The sequence below is a fragment of the Fistularia commersonii genome, chromosome 23 (assembly GCF_037954325.1).
Source record: "Fistularia commersonii isolate RoL2024-O1a breed Wild chromosome 23, RoL_Fcom_v1.0, whole genome shotgun sequence".
NCBI classification, from domain to species: domain Eukaryota; kingdom Metazoa; phylum Chordata; class Actinopteri; order Syngnathiformes; family Fistulariidae; genus Fistularia; species Fistularia commersonii.
In genome coordinates this window covers 2191891-2214188 of record NC_141306.1, presented here as the reverse complement: position 1 = coordinate 2214188, position 22298 = coordinate 2191891, and the positions used below count along the sequence as shown (strand labels likewise).

General features: G+C 37.7%; 1 protein-coding gene across 1 annotated transcript in view; it reads left to right on the top strand.

The window, feature by feature from the left end:
* Window positions 1-3168: 3168 nt before the first annotated feature.
* LOC147220610 (netrin receptor DCC-like) overlaps window positions 3169-22298 on the top strand; it is a 73331-nt gene continuing 54201 nt past the window's right edge. Inside the window, exons 1-6 of the mRNA XM_086170100.1 lie at window positions 3169-4339; window positions 5243-5381; window positions 8477-8584; window positions 11654-11848; window positions 11953-11985; window positions 21693-21758. Coding sequence (XP_086026226.1) covers window positions 4160-4339; window positions 5243-5381; window positions 8477-8584; window positions 11654-11848; window positions 11953-11985; window positions 21693-21758 — 721 coding nt within the window. The 5' untranslated portion in view covers window positions 3169-4159. The remainder of the gene's footprint in view (window positions 4340-5242; window positions 5382-8476; window positions 8585-11653; window positions 11849-11952; window positions 11986-21692; window positions 21759-22298) is intronic.

Genomic DNA, 22298 nt, shown 5'->3' with positions numbered 1-22298 from the left:
ACATGCATACATGCTTATTGGAGGCCAAGTGTCAATAGTTATTAGCTGTAACACATTTAAAGACGAAACCCTCTGGCCAGCTGGACAATTCAATAAGACATTTCCCGTCGCTCCGCTCACCGACCCAGTCACGGTTTTGCAGATTTCTAGCAATCACTAGCCGGCGGGCTAAAACATTAGCACTTTAATAGGTTCATCAGAGAGTTTGACATAGCAACAAACATATTATTCCAACATAAAGACATCACTTTGCAGAACGCGGGATCTGAAATGGCAACCCGTAATCCCGAATAGATCGCAGGAGGGGAGCCAAAAACATAGCAGCCTACTGAAATAGACATTACCCAATTCACCGCTTATTTTTACCCCTTTCTCTTTCTCCAAGTGTCCTTCTCCGCGCCGCAGACAAAACCGTTCAATATCAGCCGCGAGGGCGGCCGGCCCGCGATCGATTTACTTGATGCTTCTGCCGATGCCAGGTCCTCAATGCGGAACGCTCTTGAGTCGAAATGCGCGTTTGGAATTCGCTCCTTCGTCCAAAACGCGGGTGCGCGGTGGCTAGCGGCTATTAGCATGTAACATCAACAATACTCTGTCGTTTGGAGACCGTTTCAACAATAGGGTGCGTCATATTTGCTTGCAGGACAGGACAAAATTATTTAAATCCCAATCCAAATGCAACATGTTTCTGCCAATAACGCTGTAGCAAAGATTTAAAAGTATTACCTACATTCAGAACAAAAAAAAAAAAAATGTTCATTTAAGTGCAAAATAATGCAGAAGTTTTAATTTATTCATTTAATTTTATTCAATATTAGTACATCCTCGTGATGTTTTAATGAAAGGGTGAATGTTTGTGTCGTCCACCAGTATTTAAAAAGAATTAATGAAAAGATTTATATATATATGTTTATATATTAAATATATAGACAGGACAGTCTCAGAAAATTAGAATATTGTGATAAAATTCTTTATCTTCTGCAATGCAATTAAAAAAACAAAAAATATTTTTTCGTGATATTCTAATATTTTAAGATAGGATTTTTGAGTTTTCTTATGTAAGCCATTATCAGCAATATTAAAATAATTAAAGGCTTTACCAATCAATATTTCAGTTGATTGGTAATGAATCCAGAATGTACGACATTTTTGTTTTTGTAATTGCATTACAGAAGATAAAGAACTTTATCACAATGTATTCTAATTTTCTGAGACAGTCCTGTATATATATATTTTTTTATTTTTTTTTCTTCTTTTTTTTTCTTTTAAAGGCCAAGTGAAGATTAAAAACTCCTAAAAACCATAGCTTAGATAAGATAAGATGAACTTTATTGATCCCCATTGGGGAAATTCTTTTGTCACAGCAGCATAACAGTAATACTGTCAATAAATACAAATAAAAATTTAAATAGAGACAATTAAAAGATAGCAAAAGGCATCCACAAATAAATAGACCGCAACAACAACAACAACATCAAGGATAAGAATGGACAACAGAATAGAAAAAAAAAAAAAAAAAAGATGAAAATAGAGGTGTTTAATGGGTGTGTGTGTGTGTGTGTGTGTGTGTTGTATCTTCCTCTGCAAAACATCCAATGAGTTGCATGTCCGATAGCCACAGGAAGTGCGTTCAGGAGAAGAAGTGTGTGTTTTTACGTGAGTGTGTGTGTGTGTGTGTGTGTGTGTGTGTGTGTGTGTATACCCCAACAATGGTGAAAAACAAGCTCATTTTTCTTTCTGCTAGACAGGAAGCAAACCGCCAACCGTGATGGGCGTTCACAAGAGACCGGCCTTTAATTTTACACTCCAGTTTTCCGAACATTTCATTTTCCGATCGGGCCTTCGGTCGCTCTCCACTGTTTTTCCTCCACGGTCGGCGAAGCAAACGCTCGCAAACCACCGAGAAAAACTATCCGCCTTTTACATTTCCCTGCTTCACACCGTGTTTTAACTGTTTTTACTGTGATTCTTGATTACCGAATGGAGAAAATGTGTTTTTCCCTTCGCTTTCTGTTCCGCTAACTGTGTTTTCTGCTTCCAGTAGGTTTGACTCTCTCTAGACCTTGGATCGCAGAGCTGAAATAAGCATTTTTTATCTATTTTAATTTTCATTTTTCTCACGTGCAACCCCCCAGGTGCTCATTCCAGCTCTCTGACCGCAATCCGCCGTAGTCTGTGTATGTGTGTGTGTGTGTGTGTGTGTGTGTTGCATCCTTGCGCTGCCTTCAGGTGCCCTTCCCGGATCGCCGTCACGTTAAAAATGAGGCGTTCGGGTGTTTTTACGTTTAAAGTGGGTGTTACACATGGCGTGCTGAAATGGAAAAAAAAAAAAAAAAAAAAGGGAATAATTTGCTCGTAAAATCTGAAAAGGAATCTGTTTTAAAAAAAAAAGAAATGAAATAAGGCGATAAATGATGGATCGTCGTACATTTGAATATCACACCCACGCATTTCCATTTCAGGAGGTTTTCCAGAAGGCACTTGAAGGTGGCGTTTCCTCCCCGGGCGTCTGCAGACGCAGATCCACGGACGATTTTTTTTAAGCGATGCAGATGGTCGGAAGCCGGCGGCGTGTGATTTCAGAAAAAGAAAAAAAAGAAAAAAAAAAATCTGATATTAATGAGAGGAATCGTAACCGAAAAAAACAACAAAAAAAAACAGCCGTTTCCTGAAAAATAAAAGCAACAAAAAAAAAAAATAAAAATTGAATTTCTATCCCCACGGCAGCTGTGATCAATCCAATCCCGTCGCTTTCGCGCAACAAACGTTAGCATTAGCATCAACTCCGGAGTGCGGTTTGAATTATCCTGCTAGATTATTATTGATCTTCCAATCCGAGCAGGTTTTCAAGTATATTTTGTTGTGTTCGGACCAAATACGAAGCAAATGTCGCTTGCTAGGGATATTTACTTGTGGTTAGCGCTCCTGCATCACGATAGCATGAAACCCGGGCCTGACCTGTTAGCGAACAGCTGAACGCGGCCTACGTGATCAACAACTACCCTAAAAACAAATCAGTATTACAATTAGAGAAACTTTATTTGTCTCCTGAGGGGCATTCGGAGGGCATGCGGAGTAGCGTAGCATCCCGGAGCAGATGCTACATCTATAAAATGAAAAGCTAATAAATGAATAAATGATACGGACGCATTCAGGATCAGGCTACGGGCGCAGGATTGTCAAGGATTCCCCAGACCGGGTCCGACATGGCAGCTGGAATTGGTTTAACTGTAGTCAGAAGGGAGACGTCTACACAACGTCCCCGTACTTGATCAATACTGATTTATTTATTTAGCTATTTTCACTTTCATTTATCAACAATCCCATGTCTGGCTCTTGTTAAACCTAATTTTTCTGGACGGAGGTTTCAGTCGGGGTTACATGCATACATGTCAGTCGGCAACTCCACTGCCCATCATGATGGACCTCCTGCACTCCTTCAAACAAAAAGACAGAAATAACATCTTCGCAATTAAATCGGTGGCGGCGCGGCGCAGGAGGTAGAGCAATCGTCTGGGAAACCAACATTTTTCGTTGGATTCCCGGCTTGTTCTGGTGTGTCGAAGTGCTCCCTTGGCACTGGTGGACGGTAGGCTACCTCTCGCGGTTCATCCATGATGGTTCATTGCAGAGAACCGATTTCCCTTTCGGGATTAATAAAGGATAAATTATCATCATTAAAATCGGCACGGTACTTGTGTATCACGGGAAATAGTTGCTTAAAAAGTTGGGGTTTTTTTTGGGGGTTGCGCCCAAGAGGTTGTGATGTTACGCCGACAAAAAGTCCGCCGGTCTCCCGACCAATCGCTGCGTCCCGGCGTGGATCCGCGGCTCCACTTCCTGTTTAGAGTGACGACTTTTTATTATCTCACTTTGCCTTTTCTCTGTTTGTCTTCTTCTCTCCTCTTTTTCATCTCTGTCCTCACCCTTGTTTGTCGCCATTTCATTCTTCCTATCCCTTCCGCCCTACTCTCGCACATGCATACGTACCAAACCCATACCGACGTGCGCTTGCGCTCGCGTCACTCATGATCTCGCATTCATCGCACCGTGTCCGATAATTCCGAATCACCCACGGCGACGACGCCAACCCCCCTCAGACCCAGTAGATACGTCTGAGGACGACGTCTTCCACCTCTTTGACAAATACCCCACTCCCATGCCAGACACCAGCACGCCCATGATCCCTCCCGTCGGGGTCCAAGCTGTGGCGCTCTCCTCCGAATCGGTCCGTGTCTCCTGGGCCGACAACTCCATGTCCAAGAACCAGAAGTCCACTGAGGTCCGGTACTACTCGGTCAAGTGGATGACCAGCTACTCCACCAGCGGCAAGTACAAGGTAACACCGAGAAGCCGGCGAGAGACGTATCTCCAAACATCGTCGCGAACTCGTAGGTCTTGGATGTCCTTGTCGAACTCAAGACTTGTACCTTTGGTGGGATAAATTTGCCAATTTGATTTAAGGGAGCTTATCTTTGTGGAGGTTCTTATACATCCAGGTGACGGTGAATTCTTGTCCAAATTTTCTTGTTGTGGCAACTGGACTTGAATTTCTTCACTTGAAGATCTTTCACCCCTCGCCCAAGAGGCTTCTTTGGTTCTGAAGAAAGAGTCAACAAATGAAGAAGCCTCTTGGATGAGGTCACGGTGAATACTTGTCAAAATCTTCTTTTTGAGAGGCTCCAAGAGGCTTCTCGAAGGGTCAAACATCTTCAAGTGAAGAAATTTATGTCCAGTTGCCGCAGCAAGATGAGTTCGACTAGAGGAAGCTTAGCTGTGACTGATCTTTGGACTTGTATGTCTCAACTTGGAGACCGACTTGAACAAAACACTTGAAAATCAGGGATTAATCAGCACGTACCCGTCTTGATTTTGAAAAGTCCTCCCCTGCTTGACTCGTCATCCGGCATTATGTTCCTGGATGGGACTCCAGTGCTCAGCTCCTGCTGCTCTTCAAGGAATATTGAAGGCCAGATTCATTTTTAGGCGTCAATGTTCTCCGCAGGTCTTTGCGGGGTTCCTCTGAGTTCTCCGGGTTCCGCCGGCAATCCAAAAACATCCTGCAGGTTCATCTGAGACCCTGATTTGCTCAGATGAGCGAGTGAAGTTGTAGCTTTGTATGATATGAATAAGAGGGTCTAGACTTGTATGTCTTCATATGTGGCCCGTGGCTGCAGGATAAGTATCGCTATTACATTTCAATTTTTTTATGTATTATTCATTCTTCTGTGCGTCCCTGCAGTCTGCAGACACCACGGCCCTCAGCCACACCGTCACCGGCCTCAAGCCCAACACCATGTACGAGTTTGCCGTCATGGTAACCAAAGGACGCAAGTCCAGCACCTGGAGTATGACGGCACACGCCACCACCTATGAAGCAGGTCGGCCTCTCACACACACACACATATTCACACACACACACACATATTCACACACACACACACATCCATTTGTGGCAATAGATGGGTTGAACACACACACACACATATACACACACTCTCTCTCTCTCAATCTCTCTCTCACACACACACACACACACAGTCATAACTTTTGGCACTCATAGTAGCACAGGAAGTCCATGAGATCAAATGCAGTTTTTGCTTGGGATACATTTTGGGGCGACGTTGTTGATTGTTATCCTTCACACACACACACACACACACACACACACACACACACACACACACACGCACACGCACACGCACGCACACACACACACTCACTCACACACATTTTTTGACACTCATAGTATCACAGGATGTAGATAAGTTCAAATGCAGTTGTTGCTGAGGACACATTTTGGGGCGACATTGTTGACTGTTAGCTTACACACACACACACACACACACACACGCACACACACACACACACACACATACACACTAAATCTTTTGACACACACTAATGTTTTGGGAAGCAGATGGGTTCAAATGCTATTCTTGCTTGCTATAAATTTTTTGGGGCGTCATTTGTGATCGCTACCCTTAGCGCACACATACACACACACAAACACACACACACACACACACACACACACACACACACATTTTGACACTCGTAGTAGCCAGGAAGTCGATGAGTTCAAATCCAGCTGTTGCTGAGGATACATTTTGGGGCGACATTGTTGATTGTTAGCTTCCACACACACATACTAACTCTCTCCAACACACACCGCACACACACACACACACACACACACACACACACACACACACACATACACATATATTGGGAAGCAGATGGGTTCAAATGCTGTTCTTGCTTGCTATATATTTCAGGGCGTCATTGGTGATCGCTACCCTTCGCGAACATGTACACACACACACACACACACACACACACACACACACACACACAAACACATTTTGACACTCATAGTAGCCAGGAAGTCGATGAGTTCAAATCCAGCTGTTGCTGAGGATACATTTTGAGGTGACATTGTTGTGTGATTGATTGTTGCCCTCCAGCACTACACACACACACACACACACACACACACACACACACACACACACACACAGCACCAACCTTAACGCAACGAAACTTATGCCTGCGCTGAAATCCCCAAAACGCCAAGGCGTCCCCCTCCACGGTGTTTATAGCCATGTTTGTAATATTTGTCACCCAATTAAGCGTGAATGGCATCGAAAACACCGACCCGAGATACGTGTGTGTGTGTGTGTGTGTGTGTGTGTGTGTGTTGAGGGGGGGGGTCCGCTGCATACATTGACATTCAGAGTGAGCAGACGGGCCGAGCCCACCCCGGTCCCCGCGGCGATGGGCGAACACCGACCGTTTTTCCCGCACGTCGGACGCGATTTGACTCCAAATCCTCGGCAGGTTTTTCGAAAACTATTTTTTTTTTTTCCTGCCGCTGCGTTCAGTTTGCTTGCGAGAATCTTTTATAAGAAAAAAAGAAGGTGAAATAAAAACTGCAACAGCGCCCCTGATTGTCCTGTCTCAGATTTAATTAAACCCACTTTTAGAGCATAATACTACTTCTGTTTTTGGCGTCATTGATAATTTGGCGCCGAGTGCCGTAAAATCAGCTCGTTCTGCAGCTCGAGTTCTTTTTTTTGAGTTCTGCAGCTTTTTTTTTTTTTTTTTATATATTCCAAACACCACCTGTCAGCGTGCTAACGGGACCAGGCATAACTTGTAATTTACCTGCGGTGCGTCGTTTCCCATTTGACAGGAGGTTTTATTAGGGGGGCGAGTGGGTGACATTGATTTTCACCAGAAAAAAAAATACAAAGAGATGTCATAATAATAATGATAATAATAATAATAATAATAATAATAATTATTATTATTAAAATAAAAATAATAATAATTAAAATAAAAATAAAATTGATAAAAGTAATCATTTGTTATTAGTAGTATTATTATCATTTTATTATTATTAATAATAATCATAATATTACTACTACTATTACTACCACTAATAATGATAATAATAATAATGATAATAAATAATAATAGCTATTATTAATAGTAGTATTATCATTATTATCATTTTATATTAATTACTTACAATAACTATTATTATTGTTATCAGTAGTAGTAGAAGTACTTCTAGTAGTAGTAGTAGTATATAATTATTCCTGTTATTATCATATTATCTTATTATCATTATTACTATATTACATTATACTTAGTACTTCTTCTTCTTCTTCTTTTTATTATTATTATTATTAATATTGTTATTATTATTATTATTATTATTATTATTATTATTATATACAGTGTTTCCTGAATAAATTGATCTAAAAGGGTGGATGGATGGATGGATTAATTAACTAATGGATAATGCTTATTGACATTTAAACTACTATCACGATTATGATTATTATTTTAAATCCATGTTATTGTTATAAGACAATAACAACAATGATAATAACAATAATGATAATTATAGTGATAATTAATAAAAATGAATGGAAATTAATAAGAATAAAAATGGTTTCCTATATATTATCGTTGTTATTGTTATTTTTATTTGGACTATCAGTATTATTTTAGTGCATCCCCAGGCGTTAATGCAAAAATAAAACAAGGTACTTTTTCAGAATTAAAACAACCTTTCTACCAAACATTTCAACTTGCTTTATGAAACAAACTGTGTTAACTTCCTGTATGTATTTTTATTAGCCTTATCAATCACATACGTTTTCTACTTTATTGATCCCCTGCAGGGGAAATTATTTCCTAGCACTGGGTGGAGAGGCGACAAGACTCCGATGCCTTGCACATGGGCACGTTTGAAGCGTCATAATAATACATAATAATATTGTATAATAAGAATATAATCAATAAACATCTGGTGCGCTCAATTAACTAGGAATTGCAGTACATTCTAATGGATCGTTACAGTTGTAAATCATGCTTTTCAGCCACTGCGAATCAAATAAATGAAGGTTCGATACGGAAATAAAACACGCTGGAATTCTGAATTCTTTTTTTTTTTTTTTTGCAGCGCCGAGCTCCGTCCCCAAAGACCTGACGGTCATCGGGCGAGAAGGACGACCCCGAGCCATGTTGATCAGCTGGCAGCCGCCGATGGAGGCCAACGGGCGGATCACAGGTCAGCGCTCGGTATCTCCGGATTAAAAAAAATTAAAATAAAAAATTAATTTAATAAATTAAAAATGAATTATAAATAAATAAATAATTCATTTATTAAAATTAAAACAGATAAATTAAATTCTCATGGACAAAATTGATTAAAAAAAAAAAAAGTATATGTTTTTTTAAACAGAAATTATTTGGCTATATTTGTAAAATGTTAGAAATGTATGTTCATTCATTATTCCTTTGTTTTTGATTCATAGATCTTCCAGTCTTATTTGTTTATGCATTTATTTCTTCACACATTCTCTCAAAGAGCCATTGGACTTTTGGAAACAAAAATAACATTTAAAAATGAATGAAATGTTTTATTTTTCCAAACCATGTTGCATGTCTTTTCTGTCCTCAGCACATTGCACATCCTGCTGAGAAATTAGATTAAAAATAATTGGAATTAAGTTTTAGAGAGAGAGATATTGTTAGGCTGTAAAATATGGCAAATAGTTCTTTTTTTTCCATTCATTGATGTTATTACTATTATTGTTATTATTATTATTTTTATTTTTTTTTTTTTATCATTATAATTATTTTTCCTTCACTCGTCCTCTCAATAATCGATTTATCATGTGGAAAAAAAAAATCAAGAAAAAGATGAATGAATTAATTCATTTTTTTATTCATCCAAACCATATTGGATATGTGTTCTGTCTTGTCTAAATGTTTAGCACATTCTACATCCTGCAGAGAATTTGGAGTAAAATGTAATTGTAATAATGTTTTTGAGAGAGATATTATTTAGGCTATATTTATAAAATGTTATGGATAAACAAATACATCAATGGATGAATGAATAAATGAATGATGAAATTGTTTTAGTCAGGGACCTTATTATTTTATTTATTTATTTATTTATCTTTATTGTTTTTATTCATACTTGTATTATTTAATTTCATTTAAAAACATATTTTTTTTTTATTTTATTTATTATGTATGTTTTATTTATTGTTTCTCCATTTCGATATTTATTTATTTATGTTTAATTTATTATTTTTTATTTATTTTTTATTTACATGACTGAAGGAATAATGTTATTATTTTTAGTATAGTTATTATTATTATATAAATTATTATTACTAATAATAATGATTTTCTCTCCCTCATCCTCTCATTAAGCAATTTATCATGTGGAAACAAAAATATGATTTCAAAAACAGATGAATGAATGAATGATAATGAATGAATGAATGAATGAATGAAAGGTTTCATTCATCTGAACCATATTGCTATTTTGTCCTGTCTGGCATTTTAACACATCTTATGTCACGTTGAGCATGTTGGAAAAAAAAAAGAAAACAAAACGTTGCACGTCTATGCACACACACACACACACACACACACATGCATGCACACACACACTCACACGTCTATTGTTGTCCCTTCTGCGGGCCAATCGACCCGTCTGCTTTAACCAGACATTTCAACAGCTTCCGGTTTTCTTCCTCCATCTTCCATTTCTATCTTTCACCGCAACCAAATTTAACGTCTCGCAAAGTAAGTTTGAGCTTTGTGGTTTTCAACGCCTCTCTGCAAAAATATGAGATTTATTCTTCATCTTTGTGCAAAAGTACGCTGGAAATCTGTCACAATTACAAAGTGAATCCTTTATTTCCACTGAAATGATTAAATGATTTGATTTGTATGCAAGTATACAGTTAGGATGAAGATATTAACAATATTAAAATTACATACTACATTTTCATGATCAGGCAATCGAATTAAGCAACTTATTGTTTACTTCTTCGTAAAAAAAAATTTGATTGTTAATGATTATTATTGATTATTAATAGGACAAAGAGACAGCTGATTGCCACTAGTTTCATATTTACAAACACCTTCATTAAATAATATGTCTGCAGCGTTTCATAAATAAATACATATAAAAGTGGTATATAAGCATGGATGAATGGATTTATTATTACAGTTATTATTATTATTATTATCATTCTTAATTAATAATGGTATTATTGTAATAAGACAAATTAACAATAATAATAATAGTAACAACAACAACAACAAAAACAACAATAATAATAATACTAATAAGGGTTTTTTTTATTATTATCATTCTTCTTATTGTTATTAGTAGAATATTATTGTATAAACTCAGCAGGTATGAATGTTTGAGAGAATGGAAATAGTAAATAATCCAAATTTAGAGTAACAAATATTCCATTGTAGAGTATGCAAATAATGAATAATTCAAATAAAATAATACATTTAGGGAATTTCTATATCTAGAATTACTGATACCTTTATACAAACCATTAAAACTTGCTTTATTAAACAAATAGGTGTTAAAGTCCTTTTTTTAGTGTCATTCATTTCTTATTAACCTTGTTAATCATTCATGAGTTAAGTTACAGTTTATTGATCTCGTGCAGGGGAATTATTTCCCAGCACTAGGAAATATTGCTTTTCATTGCTGCACTTATTTGGCCATCAATAAATATTATGGGATATTAGCATGCTGTCATACAAAGCTGTTTTTATGTATTTATTATTGTTTTTTTAATTGTAATCCAGCTGAACTACATGGGGGTTTTTTCCCCAATGCAGCTGCAACACGCTAGCATTAGCTTTGCTCCGGATCATGTGCCTGTAAATGTAATAAACGCATCATAATTAATGAATGAGATAATAATTAGCATTATTATCTGTTGATAAATCAACCCCAACATTGATTTATTGACGAAATTAATGAGATCTTAGTCTCGGGCTGTGAGCGGTGATTAAATCGGTGAGTCAATATCGCTAAATAATCAAGTTGGTGATGAATTTTGGAAGAACATAATTAAAAATTAAAAAAAAAAAAAAAAAAAAAAAAAAAATCGGAGGTTTTAGTTAGCGCTAAGAGGGTTTCTCCTAAAATATTTACAAATAAAAATAACCTGACTCCTCTGTAGGTTGGATTAAAAAATATCAAAATTGGATTTTTTTTTCACAAGGAATAATAACAATGAGCGGGCGTTAGCGCCGCAGGATGTCCGGGTTTTACCGAAAGCGTCCGTTTTTTCCGGTCCGACAGGCTACATCCTGTATTACACCCTGGAGAAGAGCTTGCCGATCGATGCCTGGGTGATGGAGACCATCAGCGGCGATCGGCTCACCCATCAAGTCGTCGATCTCAACTTGGACACCGTTTACTACTTCAGGATCCAGGCCAAGAACGCCAAAGGAGTGGGCCCGCTGTCAGAGCCCGTGCACCTGAGGACAGCCAAAGGTGTGTGTGTGTGTGTGTGAGAGAGTGTGTGTGTCAGATTTATTGTCTCGACATGTGTTTTCTGTGAATTTCTGCTGATTTTCCGTCCGTTGTTTTTCTTCCAGTGGAACATCCAGACAAAATGGCAAATGATCAAGGTAGGCTTGTGTGTGTGTGTGTGTGTGTGTGTGTGTGTGTGTGTGTGTCGGAGGGTACGTCTCGGTTCTGTTCTACCTTTCTGGAACAAGACCTGCCAATAATGGGACATGTTGGCTGATGCATCTTTTTATTTTAATATCGGGGGGTGACGGCGTTGTTAGCGCCTCCACCTCGCAGCAAGAAGGTCCCCGATTGGACGATCTTACGGCGTGGGGTTCCTCAGGGTTCTCCGGGTTCCTCGCAAAGTCCAAAAAAAATGCAGGACGTCCAATGGAGATCCTGAATTGAGCCAGATGTGTGAATGAGAGGATGAATGATTGTCTCTGAAAATGGGTCATGTGACTTCAAGTGACCAATTACGAAAGAGATGGATTGCTAACTAAAAAAAAAATCAAAAAAAATGTTTCTAAATAATAGACGCCATCAGAGTTGTTTTGAAAGGTTGTAAGTCTCCATGTGACATGTGAATTTTACTTTTTTCTGTATTTCACATGCGCAAAAGAAGTTACACAGATGATGAACAAATGAATGAATGGAAGCAACTTTTCATTTTTCTCTGCTGCAGGGAATATTATCGAACAATTTTCACCAATTCTTTTTTTTTTTTTTTTCCTTTTATTGAACAAAATTGTCCACTTATCCAACACACGCCGGATAAAAGCATGTAAAGAATCGTCACTGCAATTATTGGGTAGAAAATGTTCCCGTTTTGCATTTTCTTTCCAACAGAGAAAAGTTGAACTTACAATCCTTTTCCATCCGAATTAAAAGCTTTTTTTTCATGTATTTTCAAATCTTTTTTTTTTTTTTTAATTTTTTATAATAAACCTCTAAACAATTATTTTGGCTCACGTGATACCGAATGATCTAATTACGGCTTAAAAAACTATATTATGAATCACCGTGTTTAGTGTGATGTGGGAATGAATGAATGAATGAATTATTTGTTTTGATTCGATGTGCGAATGAGAGGGTGAATGGTTGTATTTCTTCAAATGTTGTAAATTTGTGAATTCCGGCTCTTTTTTAGAGAACCGGCTCTTTCGGCTCCCAAACGGCTCTTCAGATTTTTTTTTGTTGCTTTAATCGATACATTGCCATTAATAATGTAACATTATGCACAAAATGAAGTAATAATTAATAAAAAAAATGTATTTTACTACTATATTATAATAACATTTATTTTTCGCTCTACAGTGAACTTTTAACTAAACTTTTAACTTTTTTATTCTGAGCAACTTTAAAGTCAAGCAACACAGAATAAATTAAAAATATTTAAAATATTTACTTTTCAGTGCGACAACAAATAAACTATGAAATACAAGGATAAACTTTTAGCTTTTTTATACGTAACAAATTTAAAGTGAAACACAGGATCCCTGAAAAACACACGAAATATAAATTAAAATATTTACAGATCTACAAAAAATAAATTATAAAATACAAAAGAATTTTAGCTTTTTATACACTCAACAAATTTAAAGTCAAACAACACAGAATCCCTGAAAAAAACAACAAAACAACAAAATAGAATCATTAAAAATTTGAAATAAATTAGAAATATTAACTCTTCAGTGTTATAAATAAACTATAAAATACAAGAACTTTTAACTATTTACAAATCAACTTTTAACCAATTTCAGACTGAAACAACCCAGAACTCCTGAAAAACACGCAAAAAATATCAATTTAAATGTGTAAAACAAAAAGAAAAAGATCAGTAGATCGTCATTTAGAAACACCAAGTGCAGACACGCATATTGACCAATCACGTGCGCCTTCAAGAGAAAAAAAAAAAAAAGCGTCTGGAAGGGAGCCGGCTCCTGATTGGTGGGGAGCCGTCTGGATATGACGAGGACGAGGGTGAATGTTTCTGCGTCTCGATATGATTTGTGAATGAATGAGTGAATGTTGCCAACTTCTATATGACGCACGATTGAGAGGGTGAACGGTTAAGGGTTGTAGTTTTTTTGTAGTTTTTTGCTATATTATCTGTAAATGAATGAGAGAATTTGTGTGTTTACGATGCGCAAATGACAGGGTGAATGGTTGTAAGTCTTTATATGTTGTGAATGAGTGAATAAATTGTTGAATGTCATGTGATGTCTGAATGAATGAGTGAATAGATGGACGTCTGGTGAAAGGTTGTATTTTTTCATATGTTGTGAATGAGTGAATGAAAACACGCATATCTCTAAATTATCTGTAAATGAATGAGTGGATGATGCGCAAATGACAGGGTGAATGGTTGTAAGTTTTTTTATGTTGTGAATGAGTGAATGAATGTTGTATGTAGGACTTTTGAATGAATGGTCGTCTAATTCCACATGATATGAGTTTCTATGGGAATGAATGAGTGAATTGTTTGTTTTGATACGATGTGCGAATGAGAGGGTGAATAATTGAATATCTCCATTCGGTGTTTGCATGAATGAGTGAATTGTTGGACGTCTGGTGAATGGTTGTATTTTTTGAACGCATGCATGTCTGTACTATCTGTAAATGAATAGTGAATTTGTGTCTGTTTATGATGCGCTAATGACAAATGAATGGTTGTAAGTCTTTATATGTTGTGAATGAGTGAATAAATTGTTGAATGTCATATCATGTCTGAATGAGAAGGTGAATGGTTGAATAACTCCATTCGGTGTTTGCATGAATGAGTGAATTGTTGGACGTCTGGTGAAGGGTTGTATTTTTTAATGTGTTGTGAATGAGTGAATGAAAGATATGCATGTCTCTATATTATCTGTAAATGAATGAGTGAATTTATGTCTGTTTATGATGCGCAAAATGATGAATGAATGGTTGTAAGTCATCATATGTTGTGAATGAATGAATGAATGTTGTATGTATGACTTTTGAATGAATGGTCGTCTGATTCCACATGATATGAGTTTCTATGCGAATGAATGAGTGAATTGTTTGTTTTTATACAATGGTCAAATGAGAGGGTGAATGGTCGTATGTCTCTGTATGATGTTTGAATGAATGAGGGACTAGTTCTATGCTTCTGCATGAGAGGGTGACTGGTTGAATATCGCTTTTCGATCTTTGCATGAATGAGTGAATAGTTGGACGTTTGGTGAATGGTTGTATTTTTTCATATGTTGTGAATGAGTGAATGAAAGCACGCATGTCTCTATATTATTCGTAAATCAACGAGTGAATTTATGTCTGTTTATGATGCACAAATGACAGATTGAATGGTTATATCTCTTTATATTTTGTGAATGGGTGAGTGTGTGTTTATATGACGTTTGAATGTATGAGTGAATCGTCCTGTGCTTCTACTTTCTGCACGAATCAGAGGCTGAATGGTTCGATGTCTCTGTCCGACGCATTCATGGTTGTTCGTTTGATATACGAATAAGTGAATGGCTGAATTTTCACTTTTCTGTATTTCACATAAATGTGGAATAGTCGTCTGCTACCACGTGATCCACAAATGAGAGGGTGAATGATTGAACGTCTCCATGTTGTCTGGTTGTTTGTCTTTACACGTCGTGAATGAGTGAATAATTGCATTTATGTCTCGATATTGAAATTTCCCCAATGTGCGATGATTAAATGGATATTCTCATCTATATAATGCATGCAAATGAATGTTGTATGTCTATACATATACAAGATACAATCGTAAAAAAAAACAGAATTAATTCAAGTTAAAGCTTATATCACTGAGATGCCGTCCATCTCCAACCTACTTTTGATATTTCTTTCCTCGGATCGAGTCACGTTTAACGTTTTCGAACGCCTCGCCGGCGGAAGGGAAAAGCGAGGCGACCGTCGCCAGGATCTTTTATAAAACGAAAAACAGAAAAAACACCGAGCTTTTGGATCCCAGAAGGAATAGATTGTGTCTTTGCCCACCAGAGACTTCCTGTTGCAAACAGCAGGGACGCACAAGGAAACTGACTTCAAAATAAAACAAATAGGATGCAAATTTATAGCATTTTTTACATTTAATAACATAAACTGAGAGTAATAGGATGCAAATTGATAGTATTTTTTTGATTTATTCATATAAATTAAAACCAGTAGGATTCACATTTATAGCATTTTGCTTATGTTGTTAATATAAACTAAAACTAATAGGATGCAAATTTATATTATTCTGTGTTTGTTAATATAAACCGACACTAATAGGATACACATTTATAGCATTTTTTTTTATGTATTAATATAAACTAAAACTAATAGTACGCGAAATTAAAGCAATTTTTTTTTTCATTTATTAATTTATTCTATATCATTACTAGTGTGACAAATCGGTCCAAATCATCTGCATTAAAAAGCATGAAGCAATTTCTAAGTTGGGTGCACAGAGGAGGCTGTGGGAAATTACCTGAAATTAAATCGGACATGCTCTCTGGGCTTTTATTGGTCATTGAAAAAAAAAAAAAAAAAAGTGTTGGAATGAATTTTCAAAATTGATTGGGTTTGTGTGAGGATTTTAGTTCTTTGTTATAAATTACTTTAATGAACCTTATAGATTTAATAATTTTATTTTATTTTATTTTATTTTTTTTGTGTTGTGGTGGTTTGCGCTTCCACCAGGCAACAAGAAGCTTTTCTGTGTTGCGTCTCCATGTGTGAATGACAGGGTGACTAGTTGTAAGTCTATATATTTGCATGTTTTTGAATAAATTAGAATCGTGCTAAGAACAAACCGTCTTTCTGCATTGTAGCATTGTAGCGTAGCGACAGTAGTATGTATTACTCTTTGTTGTTTACGTCGTTTATCATTGCGTTCTCCTATAATCACGCTTTATTCAGTGAGCTAGCTCTCCTTATGGCTCACAAACAAAACGTTGCGATGTTAAGAAGAAGTTCAGAATGACAGTGGATCTGGATCTAAGAAGTAAAAAGGTAATTGTTGGTTGGATTAACTGAAAATAGCTTGTTGGGGATAATGTTCAGGTTAGCATTAGCTTGGCCATACATTTAGTGATTCAAAGAAATGTGGTGTACAAGTGCTGGCAAGAAGAGAAAGAACACTTGACACACAATAAGGTTATCTTTAATTCCTTTCTGTTTTTTTTTTTGGCTTTGTTTTTGTTTTGGCACAAATAAACCCATTAAAAAGTTTCAAAAGAGCGACAGAACAAATCGATGGGGTTTACAGTGATTTGAACAGGAAAATTTGATTCTATTCACAAACATTTCACGAAGAGAGTTGAAGGAATTGAGAACGAATCAGATTACACAGTAGGTTCTCCTGTATGTTGTATATATTTATCCCTATAGAGGGACAAAGTTGATGAGCCATACAATGAAGTTATGGGAAAGAGTAGTGGAAATCTAGACCGAGAGCAGAAGTCAGCATTTGTGAACAGCAGAATGGCTTCATGCCTAGAAAGAGCACTACAGATGCAGTATTTTCTTTGAGAATGCTAATAGAGAACGACAGAGAAGGCCAGAGGGAGCTGCATTGTGTTTTTGTAGACCTAGAAAAAGCATATGACAGGGTGCCAAGAGAGGAGCTCTGGTATTGTATGAGGAAGTCTGGAGCGGCAGAGAAGTATGTTAGACTGGTGCAGGACATGTATGCTCGCTGTGAGACAGTGGTGCCGTGTCCGTGTTGAAGATGTTGAGGTTCTCTTTGGGAGTGACCAGGATGGATAGGATCAGGAATGAGTCCATCAGAGGAACAGCACATGTTAGATGTTTTGGAGAGAAGGTCAGAGAAGCCAGACTGAGATGGTTCGGTCACGTGCAAAGGAGGGATAGTGAATATATTAGTAGACGGATGCTGGAATTGGAGCTGCCAGGCGAGAGGTCTCGAGGAAGACCAGAGAGAAGATAAATGGACGTCGTGAGAGAGGATATGAAGGTAGTCGGTGTGAGAGAGGAGGATCCGGAGAATAGGATTAGACGGAGAAAGTTGACGTGCTGTGGCGACACCTGAAGGGAAAAGCCAAAAGGAGAAGAAGTCCAATGCAACTTGTATTGGGGAACCAAAAATGATAATTAAGAAGTCAATAGATTGATAGATTGATTGTTTACGTCTTGCCCAATGATGTCCCGGATAGACTCCAGCAGCCTCCTGATCCTGAGTGCAGGATAAGTCGTATAGATAATGAACAAATGATTGTTACGATCCACATTATGACAGTCTGCATCCAAAAGTTGAACCCTAATCAACCCCGACTGTAAACGGACATCATGACATCATCTCCAAACAGTATGTTTTTCTTTTCTGTGGTCGGTCACATGTGTACAAGCACAAGCGCAGTTTTACATGCAAGACTGCAGAGCGGGAAGCCGCCAACAAACTTTACCGCTCGGATACTTCTTGCAACTGCTGTTGACAAGGAAGAGAAATGAGCACATTGGACAAACAACGTAAAAAGGCTTAGCTTCTTTATTGTGCTTTAAGTAATCACAAACTTGCATACCCAGGAAGAGCAACGTAGCCTGTCGGACCGCCGTCCCTTGCTGTCGACAAGGGAACATTTATTGGGTTCCCGCCACCGTTGGTCCAGTCTAACTCGGCGGTGTCATGGCGATGAATGAGACGGCCTCTATTTCTTTCTCTGTTTTATTAAGGTACATTTCAATATCCTCGTCAATATGCTGTTTGAACGTAATGAACTGCCCTTATGATGCACCACAGTCTGTTATGTTGTTGTGTTTGTGTTTTGTTGATGGCTTCCCCTTTTCCCGCCTCTTGTTTGTACGACAGTCTGGTCTTTTGTCTGGAGGAGATTCTGCTTCTGCCTCGTATGTTTGTCCTTGTTTGTTCTCTGCTTTCATTGGAGACTTAGCAAGTTATTTTGGGTCCTTCGTCTGAGTTCAGCCTCGCCGCATAGCTGTTCTCTGTTTTTATCAGCTACTTAGCAGGTTTTGTTTTAGGGACACGGTGACAGTTTGATCTGGATTTTGCAGTAAAAAAAATGACAGGAATCTCTCCTCTGCATTTTTGTCCTGATCCACCTTCGCCTAGTGGTGTCCGTGCGCCCATCCCTTCACATTTCGGAAGCGCAATTTCTCCGACCGGAGCATTCCGGCGAAATAGCTTCCTCAGGAACAACCGAGCGAGAAGCAATACGCCACTTTCCCTGCCTCAACGGCAAACCAAGGCTCATCATCGTAAGATGTACTTCTATCTCATGCCTACCGACGAGGTTTTCCTGATTACACTCATCTCTGGTTAGATGTTTCTTTTTTTAAGATTCAAAGATTCGAAGATTCAAAGATTTGAAAATTCAAAGATTCGAAGATTTGAAGATTTTGAGATTCGAATATTTGAATATTCGAGTATTTGAGGATGCCAAGATTCGAAGATTTGAAGATTTGAAAATTTGAAGATTTGAAGACTCAAAGACTCGAAGATTTGAAGGTTCAAAGATTTGAAAATTCAAAGATTCGAAGATTTGAAGATTTTGAGATTCGAATATTTGAATATTCGAGTATTTGAAGATGCCAAGATTCGAAGATTTTAAGATTTGAAAATTTGAAGATTTGAAGACTCAAAGACTCGAAGATTTGAAGGTTCAAAGATTTGAAGATTCAAAGATTTGAAGATTTGAAGATTTGAAGATTGGAACATTTGAAGATTTGAAGATTTGAAAATTCAAAGATTCATAGACTCAAAGACTCAAAGATTTGAAGATTTAAAGATTAGAAGATTCCAAGATTTGAATATTTGAAGATTCAAAGATTTGTAGATTCGAAGACCTAAAGACTCATATACTAGAAGATTTGAAGATTTGAAGATTCGAAGATTCGAAGATTCGAAGATTCATCAATTCATAGATTCAAAGATTCAAAGATTCAAATTGTTTATTGTCATATGTCCAGTGTGGAAACGTATTTCCCAGTACAATGAAATTCTCACTCTGCTGTCCACAGTGCATTTGGATTTGTATTGACAATAAATAGGTATCGTAAACATTTTTATAAAGATGAACGGTGAGTTAAACACTGAGTGCAGCTTGGCGTGCAGTACAACAAGTTGTCCTTAGAGTGGAGAAGTCCGCTCCAATTCTTGTCAAAATCTTTTTGTCTTTGCAACTGGACTTGAATTTCTTCACTTGAAGACTCATCTGACAGGAAGAGGATTTCGACAAAAATTCATCCTGGAAGACCGAGAACCTCCACGGACGTTCGCTCGAATTGAAAAAAAACTCCGGCATGCAGCTGCGGAGCGAACAAACACGTCCGCCCCGGAGGACGCCATGTTGCATTGCTGTTTTTTTTTTTTATTTTTATTACCCCGAGCCCCGTCCACACGGTGAAAGAGTGCGTTAGCGGGATTATTTTGACAATCCTGGGTTATGATAGCCTGGATTAGTTAATCCGGGTTTAATGAGCTGAGTCCTGGTCCGCGGGATCGTCAGTGCAGCCGGACTTCCAGTGCAGCCGAGCGTCTCGGGCTCTGGGACGCCGAGCCGGAGAGACTCCGCTCTGGTGTCGAGCCGTTAAATGGCGCTGTTTGTCACTGACACGTGTGTGTGTGTGTGTGTGTGTGTGTGTGCGCACATGTATGTGTGTGTTTTTATGTGTGTGTGTGTGTGTGCGCTGCAGTCCTTCTGCATTGTTCAAAGTGAAGTGTTGTCAGGAGAGGAGCGCAGATTGATGTGCAGCCAAGGACCCCACACCAGAAACACACACACACACACACACACACACACACACACATGAACACACACACACATGCTGATGTTTGATTTCAACTGTGCGATTTATAAACCTGGCGGAGTTTCTTTAAATATTATCATTTCTGCCGTTCCTCCTTCCACCCTGAGCTTTATCGATGTAAGTTTTTCATTCAAACCTGGATATAAATTAAATTATTATCATGTTTTTTCAGACTAATAACAAAAAAAAACATTGGTTAATTGGAAAAAAAACTTAATATTATTCTTTATTTAAATAAATCTAGGAAAATAGAAAAAAAATATATAGTGTATAAATCAAGCTTTAAGTAAAACAAAGTATATTCAAATTATTTTCAATTTATTGTTTATATTAAAAAAAAATTGAAAATGTAATACAATATGAAAAAAAACATTTTATTTATTATAAATATTTTAGATGAAATAGAAAATTTACTTCAATCAGACAAAAACCTTTTTGTTTTGTTTTGTTTTTTTAATTGAAAAAAAGCAGAGAATCATTATTATTTATTCGATGTGGTCTGAGTAAATCATTCCTTCCTATTTTTATTTCATTTAAATACTTTAGAAAAAAAAAAAATACAGTGTAAATCAAGCCTTGGATCAAGATGGATTTCAGTCATTAAAAAAAAGAAAAAAATATCTTTGTACAGAGGCCTCTCGCTCTCCTGAAAATAAATATTTATTTCAATTTAATTTCACCAACCAGGGGTTTCCAGTCTTCCCGTCTCACATGGGCTTTTACGTTTTTCAGACATTTTTCTCTCTTTTAACGTTAATTTAACCGAATCCGATTTACCGGATTCCCGAAACAACGTCGGGCTTCATCGTTTGACCAAGAGGTCTAATTTTTGTTTCCTTCCTAATGTAAATGCGATTTAATTGAGCTTCACGAAAGGGAAAGGGAAAGTGCAATGGAGGATGTGTGTGTGTGTGTGTGTGTGTGTGTGTGTTTGTGTGTGGAAACAAGGCAATTTATTTCCGGATTGGAAACAATCTCACCGTCCGATCCCTCTATTACAGCTGCAAAATGGCTTGTTGCTTCTTCATCCCCTCCATTTTCTCTTTCCTCCCACCTCCAGGTCGAGGAGGAGACCACGCCTTCTGGCCGCCCGATACCAACCTGGTTGACAGGAGCAGTATTAACGGTAACACACACACACACACACACACACACACACACACGAGCAAGCAAAGTCCTACTGCTAAACGGGAAGCTTAACATTTAGCCGCTGTGGAATCGGGTGATGAGGCTTCAACGTCAGGTCCATGGTTAGCGGTTAGCGGTTAGCGGTTACAAAGATGTCATTGTCCTATCTGATCTATATTTATACCAGCTAGGTGAAAATGAAATCTCCCGACGTGTCTTAGTTTGTGTAAAATTGCACAAAAACGCTGTTTTGGTAGCTTAAAAATGAAGACCGACAAAGGCAAGGGTCGGCAAAAGTCGCTGTTGCTATGCTAACGGAGAGCGCTTGTTGTGAGGAGCTCCACTTCTTCCATTAGCTCTAGCTTTTGCCATGATCTCGTTGGTCAAGATGCTACTTCTGCTCGTCCTGGCGGCAAAAAGTCTAGCGTCGGCTTCACCCGACAGAAAACTGTCGGCAAGCGGTTGGGCTTTAGCGTCCGCTTCAAACTAGCAGTTCTTTTAGCAATAGCTCGGCTAGATGCGGCAATCTGGATAAAAA